This window comes from Octopus bimaculoides, chromosome 4, assembly GCF_001194135.2.
Source record: "Octopus bimaculoides isolate UCB-OBI-ISO-001 chromosome 4, ASM119413v2, whole genome shotgun sequence".
NCBI classification, from domain to species: domain Eukaryota; kingdom Metazoa; phylum Mollusca; class Cephalopoda; order Octopoda; family Octopodidae; genus Octopus; species Octopus bimaculoides.
The window spans coordinates 19,589,023-19,607,302 of NC_068984.1; the positions used below are offsets into that span (position 1 = coordinate 19,589,023).

At 32.8% G+C, this 18,280-nt stretch overlaps 1 protein-coding gene across 10 annotated transcripts in view; it reads right to left on the reverse strand.

The window, feature by feature from the left end:
• The window catches only part of LOC106881484 (nesprin-1), an 811,219-nt gene that overhangs the window by 422,189 nt on the left and 370,750 nt on the right, over positions 1-18,280 (reverse strand). For 9 of the 10 annotated variants that reach the window (XM_052966929.1, XM_014931893.2, XM_014931887.2 and 6 more), the window contains 2 exons: positions 14,672-14,728; positions 3,368-3,520 (listed from right to left, as the gene is read on the reverse strand). In XM_052966929.1, coding sequence (XP_052822889.1) covers positions 3,368-3,520; positions 14,672-14,728 — 210 coding nt within the window. The remainder of the gene's footprint in view (positions 1-3,367; positions 3,521-14,671; positions 14,729-18,280) is intronic. The other variant, XM_014931900.2, reaches the window with a different exon arrangement.

Below are 18,280 nucleotides of genomic sequence, written 5' to 3' on the forward strand. Positions count from 1 at the left end.
GTGTGTGTGTGTGTGTGAGATAGATAGAGAGAGAGAGAGAGAGAGAGAGAGAGAGAGAGACAGACAGACAGACAGAGAGAGAGAGAGAGTGAGTTTTCTTGTCTCGCCATCATGTGCTAGTTGTAAATGAATGTCAGTGTTGTACAAATAGTGTCAGTCATTTGCAATCTGCCAAGAAATCATGTCCGGCCCACTACTGCAGCTAGGTGGGGCAGTAGGGGTGGTACTTTTCATCCAGTTGTAGGCTATTGGTTTAGGCAATATGTGTTTTTTGTGGGATCCAGGGGCAGCAAACAGAAGGGCCACCCTGGGCGGCGCACAGTCTAGCTATGCCAGTGGTCCAGCCATAGTGCTGTTCATGATCAGAAGACAAGGAGAAATATTGTTACTTGGAAACAGGTGGGAGATGGTGACATAAAGGGTATCTTGTCATAGGAAAACCTGACTCAATGAATCTTGTCTGACCCATGCAAGCATGGAAGAGAATAGGGAGACAGAAGAACAATTAGGGCGGCGAGCTGGCAGAAATGTTAGCACACCGGGCGAAATGCTTAGCAGTATTTCGTCTGTCTTTACGTTCTGAGTTCAAATTCTGCCGAGGTCGACTTAGCCTTTCATCCTTTCAGGGCCGATAAATTAAGTACCAGTTATGCACTGGGGTCGATGTAATCGACTTAATCCCTTTGTCTGTCCTTGTTTGTCCCCTCTATGTTTGGCCCCTTGTGGGCAATAAATAAATAAGAAGAATAAAGACCAAAGAAAGAAGAAGAAAGAACAAGAAAGAACAACATCAACAACTACTACTACTACTACTACTACTACTACAGATCCGTAATTCCTGAAACAATGGAAACAGAAATAGGAACAGTAGAAAAATGTGTTAAACAAATCTTAGAATTCTATTCTAATCAACCGAGCTAAGATTTAAAAACAGCCACAGGATTTTGTAGTTTCAAGCATCAAGTTAGCCTAATAATTAATGATCTGTAGATTATCTTACAGTTTCACATTTATATTTTATCACTAAACTTTTCGTGTCAATTGTATGTCACTGAAATAAATGCTAGTAGGGAAAATGGTAAAACTAAAAATACACCACAATTGGTGTGATAACTCTAAATGTCATTACAGATTTCATGAAAAGATACAGTAAAAGAATTGTGCCAGAACAATGATTTCTTTCTTTTTCTTTCTTTATATGGTTTTGTCCCTAACAAAGTTTGAGGCCATTGTAGTGTAAGAGACTACAAAGAACAAAAAGAAGAAGCCTACAAATTCCAAAGACGTTGACTGACAGAAAGCTTAAAGGGCTGAATATCAAAGAGCTGAAGAAAACAAGATGAAGGTAGTGCATGGTGCACCATCAGTTATGACGACGTGGGTTCCAACTGATCCAGTCAATGGAACAGCCTGCTGATGAAATTAATGTGCATGTGGCTGAGCACTCTACAGACACATGTGCCCTTAATGTAGTTCTCAGTGAGATTCAGCGTGACACAGAATGGCAAGGCCAGCCTTTTAAATTATGGGTACAACTCATTTTTGCCAGTTGAGTGGACTGAAGAAATGTGAAATAAAGTACCTTGCTCAAGGATTCAATGTACTGCTGGGTATTGAACTCATGGCCTTACAATTGTGAGCTGAATACCCTAACCATGTATCTTCCCAGAAGGTAGTGAGTTCTAGAGAGCAGCAGTATGCAGGTAGAAAATGTTGGAACAAGAAAGACTTACAATGGTAAAGGAAAAGAAAATGGCCTTCAATGTAAATAGAATGTGGTGGGGGTAGAAAACAAGAAGTGGTAATGTTTATGCCTTTCAAAAAGACAAAGAATAAACTTGATGAATTAAGCAGTGTGCCATCAACTGTCTATGCCAAACATTGTTAGATTTTAAATGATTTGTCAACAATTATGGTTGAGTGGTTATAAGAAGTTCACACTGCAACCACCCAAATAGTTTTGTGTTCAATCTCCTTGTGTGTCTTCAACTATTGTTCTTGATCAATATCTTATGAGAGGATACTGAGCAGATAGAAAGTGTGAAAAATCCATCATGAATATATGCATGTGTGCAAGCACGTGTGTGTATGCATCCATACATGCATCTGTACTTTGTATGGTAGGATGCCTTTTCTGTCACCAATCCTCACTTTTTTCCAAGCAAGGTAATATGTCCTCATGACCAAACATGTTTCCATTGAAGATTGGAAAGAAATGACACTGCTTGTATGATGGCGACACTCCTTTACAACTATTGTGTGATATGAAAACTGGGTGACAAAAACACTCATGCACATATACATACATGTATATACATACATATGCACAAAAATGGTGAGCTTGTTTCAGTTTCCAGTTACCAAATCCACTCACAGAGCTCATAGCAGAAGACACCAGTTCAAACTGAACTTGAAACCATGTGGTTAGTGCAAACTTCCTGGTTATTCAGCTATGCCTCAAAGCTGCACACAAAATACATGGTTGCATTCTTTAATATTTTGAATATCTTATAAGGGTTTCTGTGAGAAAATAATTTTGGGAATCACTTAGTTGAAAGCAGTAACTGTGGCTACAAACAGAAGTTGTAACATCTGATGGGATTCCCAGCACAAACTGATGTCTACAGAGACCATCAATATGAGATTATGACAGAGGAGAACAACAAAATAATTAGAAATCATAGAATCGTTTACATCAAATAAGAGCCAAAAATAAAAGAGATTTGAGAAAAAACTCAAGAAAAAGTGAAAGATATGATGTCAGTAAAAGTTATTCCTTATTATCAGAGGAGAACTGATGGAGCATGGAGAACAAGAGCAGAACAGTTAACGAGGTGATTTAGAAATATTGGAAAATGAGAGGCGGGAAGTAGAGTTATAGAAAATCATTCATTCCTTATCCTGCAAGAATCCTCACAAAAAATTCCTGTGAGCTGAGAAGTAGACAACAAATCTGAATTGCATTATATATTTATTGATATGATGGAATGTAGTAGTAGTAGTAGTAGTAGTAGTAGTAGAGGTGGTGGTGGTAGTGGTAGAGGCTGTAGTAGAGCTGGTGGTGATGATGATAGTAGTAATAGTGGTGTTGGTGATAGTAGCAGTGGTGGAAGTGGTAGTACTAATGGTCAAAGTAGTGGTGGAGGTGGGAGTAATAGTGGTGGTGGTACAAATAGTGGTAGTAGTAATAGTGGTAGTGGTGGTGAAGGTAGTAGTAGTAGTAGTAGAGGTGATTGTACTAGTGGTGGAGGTAGGAGTAATAGTAGTGGTTGTGGTGGTAGTAGAAGTAGCAGTAATAGTAGTAGTAGTGGTTGTGGTGGTGAAGGTAGTAGTAGTAGTAGTAGATAAAAAAAATCAAAGACTGTACCTTTGTGTTTGCTTCCACGGTTACAAATCGAGCCAAGAGTTGTGAGGTGCAGGCAGGGGCTCGTGTTTCAGGTGTGAGCTGTTGCAACGAGTGCACCTCATCAGCCAAAGTATCGACCTCACTTTGTTTAGAGCGGATTTCATGACCAAGATTCTGTGAAAATACGAGAGAATAGCATCAGAAGATGACAAAATGTGATGGCTTTGGGACAAAACAAACATTTTTGTTGCTGAACAGTTAACTTTTCATTTTATTTCTTTGTTTTGTGGATGTATTTGTAACCAGATGTAAATGAATGTATACTAATAAATATTTTTGTGGCCAAGAGTATGTATGTTTGTGTCTGTTATATCTAATTGTGTACAATGTGCACCTGTAATTATGGGCAACGAAATATCAGAAAAATCATCTTTTGTTTATTAATACACACTGACATTTCTTTAGTATTACAATATATGGAAAAGTATTGTTTAGTCAGATTTATTATAATTGCTGTATAAAATATTTGAAATAATTCACAAATCCTAAAAAGGAAAAAAAAATTGAAGTGCCCCTTAAACATTGCTGCTTTAGATTGTAAATGTATTTCTGCTGCAAAGTCTAAATTATTTTTCCCAAGAAAAAGTGTGGAGTTTTATATACAAATAAAAATAGGAAATATATACAAATTCACACACACACACACCACACACATGAGATATTTTCAAACACAACGTTATATACACATATGTGTTTGCATGTGCATGTATACTTGTAAAGATAAACATCTAAATGAAAATATAATAAAGTATTAATCCAACCCCTTTCAAAATGGCCTTTTGTCAAAATTAATATATGTTGACATTGTAAGAATTTTATAAACTTATGAGAGAACGTGAAATAATTCTTTGTTGGAACAGTGAATCTCGAAGCACATCATATAAAACTTGTTGTAACGTAATTGGTACATACAATAAATAAGATAACCAGACAACAGTAAAAACAATGTAAGAAACTATCAAATCTCTTTATGAACTAACAATCAATATTCCTTGTGAACTAACCAACTGACACCTTCTGATTTCACTGCAAACTAACAAGAATTTCACTTGACTCCAAACTCTGAACTTTGAACTCACTTGGATCGTTACTATTTATACTTTACTCGGACAAATTCTACTTAAAAATTTCCTCATATCTTCTGTAGCATGATGCAAAAGTTATATCCTCCTCTCAGTTATAACTGAATTCCTTAATCAAGTTCGAATCACCGTCTGATGAAAACGAACTTACCTCATTTTTGGACTTCTTTTCATATAGCTCTAATAATTGTTGTTGTTGCTGTTGCTGTTCTTGTTATTGTTTTTTGCGACTGTACTATGGAAGCTAATAAGTTTTCCATTATTTAACAAGTTGTATCATGAACAAATTGTTAGATAACCTACATGAGCTTTGCAACCCTTGTCACCAAATGTTGTAACATAATTGTTACATGCAATAAATAACCAGACAACAGTAAAAAAACAATGTAACAAACTAACAAATCTCTTTACAAACCAACAATCAATATTCTTTGTGAACTAACCAACCAATACCTTCTGACTTCACTGCGAACTAACACGAACTTCACTCGACTCCAAACTCACTCAGATCATTACTATTTATACTTACTTGGACCAGTCTATCTCTCACAAGGGGGTGTCATAAGTCTCATCACAATAAAACTACAAATAACAGCATGTAAATATTGGGTTACAAAACCCTCTTGGATATTTACATGTTATCCTTTATAGCTTTATGTGAGGTGTTTCAAGATCCAGTTTCAAAGATATATATATATATATATATATATATATATTGGATTCCAAGACACATATCTCTGGCTCTTTATCCTTCCTCAATGGGAAATACCAAAGAGACATAACCCTGGGTAGATTCAAAGCCATAGCTTTAAACTAAAACGCAGTCAACTTTAGTGACTGAGTTGCACTATTGGACTGCCTGGTCAGGATAAAGATAGCAGCATCAGTGCCAAGCAGTGATTAGGAATAAACTAATAAGTCAATGTAACATGTAACACCTGATGGAGGTGACAGTATTCTGAAATGACCAAAGTCTTCTTGCAAGTAGCCTACATACAAGTAAATAGACACAATAGCATCATGTCAAATGAATCAATATTTTCATACCACACTTTAAGACTACAATCTTCATTAATATGATAAGTTTATATTAAACTATTGATACTTGAATCCTCTCAGCTGCAGGCAATGACTGGACTTGCACTTTGGCTAAATTTGTTAACAGATTCGAAGTATACTTAGTTTGATTATTGAAACTTAGCAGTGTCAAGTAAAATTCTTTTTGTGAAATATCTATTTATTTATTTGAATCTATATCCATCACAATATTGGGCAAATTTCTACACTGTTGTTGTTTCCTAAGGTAGAAAGCTGATAGAATCACTAGAATGTTGAACAATTCTTCTGGCTCTTCACACTCTGAGTTCAATTCCTTTATGGGGTCAGTAAAATAAAACTCCAGGAGAGTTTCATTTTATTCTTTTCAATTAAGCAGATGAATGTTCAAACCAAATCAATAGCAATGATAAACATTCTGCTTCATATGAAGTAGCCACATCTTCCAATGTATTGTTTAGCCCCAGGTCAGAGCCTGATTGAGTAAACCTAAGATCCAATAGCATCACAAGCATCACAATTCCATTTTATTTTCAAGCATCTGTCTGTCTTTTACTAAGACAGTAAGATAAGATCTGCAGGAAATTTTACTGCTATTTCTAGCAGATTGAGAATACTGCAGAGACTCTTTCATTAAGTTAATGTTTCCATAATCAACAGTTTTGCAGCAGTGGTTGTGGTGTTGATGAGGCACCCAAGAGCAGATAGCTGATGAGTTGGTTCACACCTTTAGACTCAGGAATAGAATAAAGCCAAATACAATTATTTCCAACAATTATGTGAAGAATATTTCTTCATAACAAACAGGAAATTACAGTGTAATTCTATAAATAATTAACATGACAGTTTATGAGGCTTTTAAGAAGTAAATCTGTTAAATAGATTTACAAAGAATTGAGTGCAATTATCACCTAGGAGATTTAAAATTCAAAATAGAATCAAACAATTGTTATTGTTGTTGTTGTTGTTGTTGTTTAGCTATAGTTCAGACCCATGATCAAAGGCAATCCAGCTGACTGTTCTATCTTTTAATCACATGATCACATGACTGACCAGGCTATCAGATATTGTTACACATCGCTGGTCACAATGCATTTTTGTATTGTTTTAGTCTTCAAATGACACCACCCTGCTGGCTAGGCAAGCAGGCCAACATTTCCCCCTGATTGAAAGGGGGATTGGAGCAACATGAAGTTAAGTGTTTTGCTCATGAACACAGTATGCCACCCAGTCAGGGAATCAACCCCACAATCTAGCAATCAATCGTGAGTACAACAGCCTAACTACTATGCCATACACATTCACCTACCTTTTTATATATCATAGAATACACACAAACATTTGGTCTTCCCTAGTGGCCAGTTATTGTAAGGGAGATAATCACTTCTAAATCAATCATGGCAGGTTAGAAGTTTGAAATGATGATGCACAGCATATACATATTTAGATTGTTTTTCTTTTACTTATTATAAAGATTAAAAAGTTTCTATCCTAGGTTGTCATGTACAGTGCCATTTCATCATTATTTGAACTCATCAGCATGACATAGCCCTAGGCAAATACATTACACTAAATTCATTATTTTACAAAATGGGACATTTCTTATAGGAGACAGCAAATAATTACAGGTTAGAAGACATTAAAAGAATGTTCTTTTATTCTTTTTCCTCAAACATTGTTAATATACATTTCTTATTTAATGGCAGATTGTCATTTGAAAGAAATTTGGTTGTTATTTCTAACCACTTAGAGCCCCTTCATTATCATACAATGTTATAGAGAACTGTAAATCTTGTGGGTTATGAAATCTGTAAGCTCAATACATCTTAAAGAAATCTATTCAAATGCTATAACTATAAAAAAAAAAAGTTTGAGAAAGTAACATAAACTAAACATGTTTCACGATATTAATGCATATCAAAAATTATGGAATTACAACAAAAGGCCATTTTAACTTTGGTGAGATATAAACTATAAACTATAAGTTTAAGCATATAAACTTTTTTTCACTACAGTTGATCACTGCTGCATGATAACCCATGTATAAATTAATGTGTGTGCACAATACAAACAGCTGTTACTCATGAATGATCGTGGCTTAGTAACATGTAACATGCTTATGCTAATTGTTTAAAGTGCCTGTGTAGTCATGAACGGATATAGATAACCTCATGGACCCATTACCCTTAATCTTGTGCAACATCCTAAATATGAAAGCTGGTGGGAGAAGGAGCTGAACCAGAACCAAGGTAGTACTCATTTGCAACTAAAAAGACTGGATAAACATGAAATGAAGTGACTTGCCCAATGTCACAATGCACTGTCCAGTTCAGGAATTGAACATAAAACCTTATAATTTAATGATGAGTTATATATATATATATATATATATATGTATATATATATATATATATATATATATATATATATATATATATATATATATATATATATATATGTATATATATATATATATATGTATGTATGTATGTATATATGTATATGTATGTGTGTGTGTATATATATATATATGTATATGTGTGTGTGTTTGTGTATTTGCATACATGTGTGCATATGTATATATGTGCGTGTTAGTGTGTAATTCTGTTTTCTCTAAATGTTTAAAACTGACATTTTATCTGAAAAAAATTGGAATAGAAAGACATTTAACAATATGAGACTGTAGAATAAATGCAAGTTGTGCAAAAGCAAAGCAAAGTAGATATTTATGTAAATTATTTAATCTTTTTTAAATAAAAGCTCCAAGAAGCATAAGAAATATCTGTGTCCTAATTTGAATAATTTGCTCCACAGAATTCAATGAAATGACCAAATAAAGACTAAAGAAAAAAGAGAGAAAAGAAAGAAAGAAACCACTGGAAAAGAAATAATTTGTTAATTCCTTTGATAGTTATCATATAGAAATGGCATTTGGAAAAAACTTAGGCAGCTGTAACTTATATAAGAGAACTTATATAAGAGAGTGCTTTATATAAATCCATTAATCCATTATCAGAAACGGTGTTATAAACTTTTATAGAATGCTGTTATAGCAATCTTATTTAGTTAAAACATATATCGGAACAACATAGATCAGAAGATGGGTTAGGTTATACTGCATTTAAAAGGGAAAGGCAATGCTTGGTTTTCAGAGTAAATAAATTTAATATTTATACATACTCTTTATTGTGAATGAGGAAGATGGGGTATATATGAAATGAATTTAGAGCTTTCAGAATTTATGTCTTCTCCAGTTTTCCCAAAGGTTAAAGCTAGGTTTTCTAAGAAACGGATGTTACTTATATATCTCTCAAGAGGCAACATGTAGCTTTTACATTTTATATTGCATAACTACACCTCACGTAAATGACATTATTAAAACTAATGAGTGCTATAAGGATATATGTGTGCATATACACACACATACACATACTTACAAGTATAGATATACATATGCTTACAAGGGTATATATACACATGCTCACAGGGATATATTCTTTTACTCTTTTACTTGTTTCAGTTATTTGACTGCAGCCATGCTGGAGCACTGCATTTTAGTCAAAGAAATCAACCCCAGGACTGCTTCTTTGTAAGCCTGATACTTATTTCATCAGGCTCTTTTGTTGAACTGCTAAGTTACGGGTACGTAAACACACCAACATCGGCTGTCAAGTGATGGGGGGGGGGTACAAACACAGACACAAAGACACACACATAAATATATATATGACAGGCTTCTTTCACTTTCTGTCTACCAAATCCACTCACAAGGCTTTGGTTGGCCCAAGGCTATAGTAGAAGGCACTGGCCCAAAGTGCCATGCAGTGGAGCTGAACCCAGAACCATGTGGTTGGGAAGCAAGACTCTTACCACACAACCATGCCTATATTTATATATATACATATATATATATATATATATATATATATATATATATATATATATATATGTATGTATAGCCATGTGAGTGACTATCACTCAAATTTCTTCAAGTAAAATGTCCGATTACATCTCAAATATTGTGAGTACATATTTTCCTTGTAAAATGTGAACGTATTTTCCCTGTGTGCACACGGTAAAATGTGAGCACCAGTGCAACACTGGCAATGACAGAAAGAGAAACACATTTGATTAAATGTCTGAGATTATCTAGTTTGATATCTCTTAGATTGGATATTAAATCACGTCGGCACTGAGTTTTGATTCTATCTCTTTGATAAGAGTGAGGCTCAATAAATAAACATCAATAATATATTTGTATTGAAACAGTCAATTACATCACTCATTCCTAATATTTAACCTTGCTGCTAATCTAAAGCAGTTTATAACAAATGTAATAATGTCTCTAGTATTATCGTAATCCACTTAAGCAATAAAAATAAATCTGATAACTTTTACAATCCTAATATCACATGATATTAAGAATGCAAAGCAATATGCTTAAATTTCAATAATGCTGTAATATATAGAATACCATATGTTTCAGTAACATACTGTTCTTATAAATAGTTATTTTATTGATTCTTGGAGCAATGAAAGTAAAGTCAACCCTAGCTGAATGGGGTATACACACACACGCATACTTTATTTGTGGGTTAAAAAGGCTACCAAATGGTTTCCTATAAAAAAAGGAACTCTTTACAATTTTCAAGCCTGCCACATGAGAATGCTGCTAATCATCTTTAAAATGGAGTACCAATGTTACCAGGTAGCAGTTTGAAAATTTTTAAGAGATCTCTCTTCACATGAAACCATTGGTAGCTCGTTAACCCACAAATAAAGAATATTTTTCCATCAATGTTGTGTAGAGCATCCATTTTTGCTGTTCCATATTAGTGTGTGTGTGTGTGTGTGTGTGTGTGTGTTATTAATGCCTACACACAATTTTTGAAACACCTTCCTAAAGGTTAGTACCATTCTACTCTCTAAAAAGTTTCTTTCTTAATCTTAACTTAAAAAAAAATTTCTCTAAATATTATAACTGTATCAAAGTAATTTCCTAAATACTCTAAATATATATAGGTATATATATATATATATATATATATATATATATATATAAATGCACACACACACAAACATATATAAATAGAGTAAAATAGATATCAAATAATAATATCCTAGACAGAAATATTTTAAAGGAAGCAATTAAAATTATGTGATATTGCGTCTTTTTCTGAAGGGCATTAATGATTTTTCTTCCATGAAAATGAATCAGATGTAGAATAAAACAATATGTACTTAATGGATGCTTATAGCTAGTCCATAATGATCAACTAAATATGTCTAGTATTACAAAAAAGTTCAAATCCTGACACCTTGACTTCATTGCCTGACATCAGTAATATCACTGATAACAGAATATTTTTATGTTACTACAAAGATAGATACTCTCATTTAGAAAAGTGCATATTTCTAGAAATAATAACAGAAAAACTTGAGCAAAAAGTTGAAAAATAGGGAGAAAATAAATAATTTTGCAGATACTGAATATTTTCAAGAGACTGTCTTTACAAATACCTGGTGATCTTTTAATGCTAATTCAAACAATAAGTTCTAATTTAGTCGGTAATGGTGTCAGTAGAATCGTCATTAGGTTACTTGTTATGAATGTTTAGTTGTTTGGAAAATTATCATTCATAGTTAGAAATCCAGGTTTATTTGTGATTAACTTGTTAAGAGACTTGTTAAAATCTTGACTTTCATGCATATCATTATGATGAAAAAATATTTTAAATTCACCAACAAAAAGTGGTGCTTTTTCTTTCAATATCTCACTATATATGTATGCGTGTGTGTATGAAAGTGAGTATGTATATACAAGTGCATGTATATATGATTTCCATGGGAATTATATATATATATATATATATATGCACAAGAACAAATTGACTATTTTTGCAGAGACCAATATTTCATAAATTATTGACATTTTTTTTTTTTTGCCTTTTACTGTTGATTCCAATAAATAAAAATGTTTTTGGAACTTTGGTATTGATAATTACATATTGCAATATTTGACAGTTTTATGAATCAAATTTAGAAAGAAAGAAAAACACTGTTCGTTTTCTCAATTTCAAATTTTTAAAAAATTACATGTATATACTTGAGTTTTATCAATATAGAATTTGAAAGCTCTCAGTTTATTAAAAAAAGGTTGTTTTTTTAAAAAAGGCTATGAAATCAACAGAAAAAGGAGCCTTCGTTTTAGAATAAAATAACCTTATGCTATTAAATGAGAAAAAATTTCAAAGATTTTAAAATTGACAATGCAAAAATATGAGTTATATCAACTTCAGTACTATTTATATTTTATAGATGTTAAAAGCAAACTGTGAAGATATTTTACTAGTTAGAATTAAAAAATAAAAGGAAGAAAATCAGAACTATTTTGAAAATCCATTTAAATACAATAAAATTTTGCATCTGTAAAGAAGAAACACTGTGATTTATATTAGATTAACATTTAATTTGGCACACAATTCCAGGTATAAATGTTGGCAAAACTTTCAATAGGCTTATATTTATACATGCAAAGGAAGAGAAATTAAGAAAATAACTAGGAAAATTAATTCACACAAATTACATAACAATATAAACCTTATGCTATTAATTAGAAAAAAATGTTAATTAACAACAAACAATAACAATATAAATCAGACTAATGATTAAACATTTGTCAGGCATGCATATATAACTGAGCTTGAACAAGCTGCAGTAAAATATGTATAGAATTAAACATTCATTTAGTAAATGAAACAAATCAAAGGGAAAATGACATTTAGTGTATTAGTTGAAAGTTTCAAGGTAAGATATACAAATTAGTACAAGGAGAATAATATCATAAATGAAACTAACAAGGAAGAGAACTAGTGATGTAATGTTATATCTTTAGTAATATAGGAACTAATGTTAACTTTTATCTAATGTGGATTTTACAGTATCAAAATTATGGATATATCACTTGAAAAACAATACATGTTTTTTTTTGTTTTTTTAAAGATTTCCTTGCAGATATCTTATAGTGACAATTGTTCATCAGCTGTACACATAGAAATCCAATATTTTTATAAGTAAAATGGAAATCTATATGAAAAACTGATGTAACAGATAATGTAGGTTGTTATATAAGAAATTTGGTCTCCAAGTATATCCTAGTCAATATCACCATATTCATTTAGTAGAATAAACTAAGTTATACTAAAATAACCCGGAATTTACTTTTCTTTCAAATACACACGAGCTTACTCTAAAAGGTACAGACAGGTTTATTAAAAATGACTTAAAATAATGGAAAATAAAATAAATATTGTCCGAGTTGTTTTGCCTCAGATCAGCCCTCATCAAGCATACTTATTATGAAAAGCATTCCAACAATGGCCACCCCTCGTCAAGCAACCCTATTATGAAAAACATTCCAGCTTTGGCCACACACATTTTTGAAGATCTAGAACCACATTACACAATGTGACCTTCCATTTTCTTTGAAGATAGCTTAGTGTGATTTAAGAGAGATTCAAAAACCAATTCTAGCAAGCTGAGCAACCAGGTAAAATTAGACTCAATAGAGAAGGGATTTACCAAGCAGTGGTTCATTAATTTGTTTGATCAGGTGGAACAGTAAAAATCATTAGGGAATTTTCCAGATCATCTTTATTCAAACTGTAACGATCATAACAAGCCTTTAGTAAAACCACAAATATGAGTATATTTGCAATCCCTGCTGAGCAGCAATAGCAATAAAATGCAGTCTATTCTTGGTGTTTTCAATATTTGCAATTAAATGATCATTCATGCTTAAGGTTCTCGCTTTTGGCAATCCCTAATAAATTATTGATTTAATTTTCAACTCAACAACATTGATCGCTAATTAAAAAAAAAGAATGATTTTAAACTATCCAATAACTTTTTTTTAAGCAGGATCAAATATCACCACCATTCTAACATCTTTTTTCCATGCTTGCATGGATCTGATGGAATTCATGGAGGTAAATTTTTTTACAGATGGATGGCCTTCTTGTTGCCAACCCTTACTTGTTCCCAAACAAATTATTTATTTCTCTGACATGCATGCATGTGTGTGTGTGTCTGTATGTGCATGTGTATATACATATATATATATATATATATATATATATATATATATATATATATATATATAAGAAGAATATAAGTGGAGTTCAAAATTCACAACAGCTGTTTCAGCATCATTTTATTGATACATTCTTAGATTACATCATAGCAAAAACCTGCAATGATCAGGTAAATTTTAAGCAAATAAACAGGTAAGGTAGAAGCAGAAGATGACTCATTCAGTTTCCACCCATGCTAGCATGGAAAGCGGACGTTAAACGATGATGATATCCACTTTGGGTGAACTAAGGCTATAGTAAAAGACATTCGTCCAAGATGCTACATATAATGGGACTGAACCTGGAACCATGTAGTTGGGAGGCAAATGTCATGATCACACAATTATTCCTGCACCTACTATATGTTGTTGAAAATTCAAACAGCATTATCAGTATGGTGGAGGAAGTAAAAATTTAAACTCAAAAATTTCAAAATTCTAAACAAAATATGACTATGTTAAATATAACCATTTATAATAGCATATTTTAAAGATTGATTTTTATGTGGTACCGTTCACTTTAAATAACAATATTGTTAATAGCTTTGCTTAAAAGAATTAAGAAACTGCAGGCATTTGAAACCATGTAGGGGGTAGATGTTTAGATTTCAGTTAGATTAGGTTGAAATTACAATGCTTTTATCTTTGATAAAATACAAGATACAGCCATGCTTCATAAAACAAAGCATACACTGCTTATTTGTATACACTAAGTGAATTTATTGTGTTTTTATTGGTGATTACATATCAAGACTATAAATATCAGATGAGAGAAATACATGTCGCACTAATAATTATCATATTGATATATCATTTTAATGCAAGCAAAAGAAGCCTATTAAAGATAAGATACCAGGCAATTAAAAGAGAAGTATTTGATGCAATAGTAGTTTCTAAATCCTTGAAATGTCAGAGAAAGAGAGGATGAGAGAGAGAATATGAATGCCAGCAGCTCTATCAAGAACTTAAAAGTTAGCTGCAAGAAGCAAATCTTACAATGCTGTGGAGTTCTTCAAAGTGCCTGTTCTCCTCACGAATTGCTGTCAGAGTGTCCTATATAGAAAATGGCTTCAGTGTTAAATAAATGTGTTTCATCACACATTACACCTATAACACAGTCACATATAGATTCACACACATACATGTATAAGCATATACACACACACATATATACATGTGGATGCACACACAAACTCACACACACACACATACATACACAAACTCACACGTATGCATACACATACAGACACACACACACATTCATATACATGTATAGAGGCATAAACACACACATACAAATGATCATAAGCATTAAATACATCTATTGAAATTGTTAATGACAAAATGAACAAGAAAAGAATAATTCCATGTATATGCATATGTGTGTATGCGCATGTGTATGTTGTACATATTTAAGTATGTGTACAAGTGTGTGGGTGTGTGTGTGGGTGTGTGTGTGGGTGTTTTTATGAGTGAACTAATTAATGTATATGCACATGCATAATATTCTGTAATTAGGATCAAATTAAGTGTGTTGAGGAATTTGAAGAGTTCACTTGAAGAGAGGAACAGGGAGAGAAACATCAGAACAAAAAGATAACAGGAGTTTGTATTGAAACATTTAATTATGAGAAAATACTTTGTGTGTGTGCATGTGTGTATATATAGGTGTGTGAATGTGTGTGTGTGTGTGTGCACAGATCAGTGTGTCCATGTACTTCAGATCAGTAATGTGTGTAAAGGCATGTGAGCACACTTCAATGCAAAGATGCAGACATGTATGTGTGTTTATGTATGCATGTGTATGTGTCTGTGTGTGTGTGTACATGTATAAGTGTGTATGCATGTGTGTGTGTGTGTGTGTGTGTGTGTGTGTCCATTCGTCCATGTGCTTCAGAGCAGTGATGGATGTGATGTATGTAAAGGCATGTAGTGCATGTGTTTAGATGTGCATACTCCAATGCAAGGCTGCAGATGTGTGAGTGTGCATGAATGTGTGTGTGTGTATGTGTAAGTAACTATGTGTGTGTCCTAGTGCAAAGCAATGAATGTGTACCAAATGCTTCAGCGTAGGTGTGTCTGGTGTGTCTTGGTGTCTGTGTAGCTGTGTGCTCCAGTACAGCAGTGTCCATCTGTGCATATATGTGCATCTATATACTCCAGTGCAGTGGTGTTCACAAATGTGTGTGTGCATGTTTTTGTCTGCCCTATTGCAGCAGTGTGTGCATATGTGTCTTGGTGCATATCTATGTATGCTTTATTGCAATATGCACGTATGTGTCTGTATACATGTGTGTGTGAGTGTGTGCATATATACATGTGTGTGAGTGTGTGTCTCCTCCAGTACAAGAATGCTCAACTATAACTGTCTAACTATGTATGTATGTATGTATGTATGTATGTATGTCTTTGTGATCCAGTGAATAGATGTATGCATATGAATGTTTGAAATGGAGAGAATTATTTGTCATAAATATATAAAGCATGTTAAAGAATGTAGCAGATAAAACAACACACACACACACACACACACACAAAAAACACAACAAAATCATTAAAAAATAAATATAAAGAGAAAATATATAACAAACAAACAAAAAACAAAACAGGTTGGTCTTCAATACCTGAAACAAAGATTTTAAATCAGTTTTCTATGTATACATACACACATTCACACACACACACAATAAACATATAAATATATAGACAGATAGATAAATAGACACACACACACACATTGGTATAAATATCTCTCATGTTTCATGGCATTCTGAGCTATATTCAAGCAGGAATAATATTTTCCACAATCACTCAAATAAATGACAAGAATTCTTCAGTTGGCAAGTTATTTGGTTACTGATTTGATCTGAGTTTGTGTGCTGGGACTACAATAACTGCTTTGTAGTAGCCATACACAGTGTTCTATTGATATTCACTGTGTTATCATCATCCAGTAATACTAACACTATCTAACAATATATGTATGTATATATGTTACTGGGTATCAAAAGGCTTTATCATACATCTACAACTTCATCACAAATACTCTGCTTTATTGCTTGATGCAGTTTCCATCTATGCAGCTTCACTCAGAAGGCAATGACTGACCTGAAGCTATGGAACATTTTCAGACGGTGTTTTATAGTCAGATCCCCTTCCATTCCATTTTAGTCTCCTCTTACAACATACAGAGATCTGTATACCTATTCTAAGGTTAAGCATGTGCCAGGCTCTAGTGTTGATTGGTGAAAACTCAAGCGGAAAATAGCAATCCAAATTGATGGAAATGAGAACAACTCATACATTAATGTAAAACTTGCCAGACTTTGATGACTTGAATAAGGGACCTCTACTTATGAAGAGTAATAAAATTGAATACAAATATGCCAGGCTTACACAACAATCTTAATTACAACACCTTCTATGAGAGTAATAGAACATGTAACTCTAAATCTGGTTGCACCATTCACCACAACATAATAGAAATAATGTCAGCAGACATCAAGTGGCATCTCACACTCATAGAATTGTCTTCTGAGTGTTGGAAAGGCACTTTTCCCCTTCTAAAAAGTACAGCAAAATATCTAATAGATATACAGTTAAATCAGCTTATTCTCCCATACCTAATCTAGCCAACAATATACCTGTTGTCAACAAGAAAAAATTAAATAGTATTAATAACTGTGCATTTGATTTTCATTATTTTAATTATTCCAGTCGTAGATTTATCTCTGTTGTTAAAATATATCTTTATCTGAAATAAATAATACTTTTAATCCTAACATCAACTTTAATGCCAATACAATTAATAACATTTTGCTAGTAAATAAATATAAAAGCATGTCTAATTGTAGGGATCAATATAAATGCTCTTAAACTAATTAGTACCTCTGGACAAATTTAGTATATAAATGTTGCATTCAAACACCTTTTAAAGTATTCTACTGTACTGGTGCCACAATGTCAATTTAAATGTATATGGAATAATCACATATTCTGATCCAAATTTGTTTGGGATCCCAAACATAGTAACATTAATTAATCTATTTTGTGGTCAATTATACATACTACACTTCGTCATAAATGAGGTGGGGATAGTTGTAATTTGTGTTGTATGGAGTCATTAAAAATTCTAAAGTGTAAATCTGGGATCCACTCTTTCTAACAATTTAATAATTTTTAAAAAAAATTTGTTTAGCAATCTTATATAATATATACAGTGTCAATATTAGCATTCCAGTTCTCAGTGTTAATTGAAATGCTTCACTAATTAATTCTTATGCTCAACATCTTGTACCTTCACTTATCAATTCTTATGGTGTTAATTATTTCCAACAGAATTAATCACTTGCACTTTATTTAATTTAGATTCTAATTGCCTTAATGATATAGGCTTTCCCTCGAGTAATACATCTATGCATTTTACCCTCTCTTTCTCTCTCTTTCTCTCTCTCTCTGTATGTATACACACACACACACACACACACACACACACACACACACATATATATATTTGTAGTTTGGAATCAGTAGTTCTTTGACTGCTATTTCTAAATTTTCAGTATGTTGGAGAAGCAACTCAATTGCTAATCCCTGTATATTTAT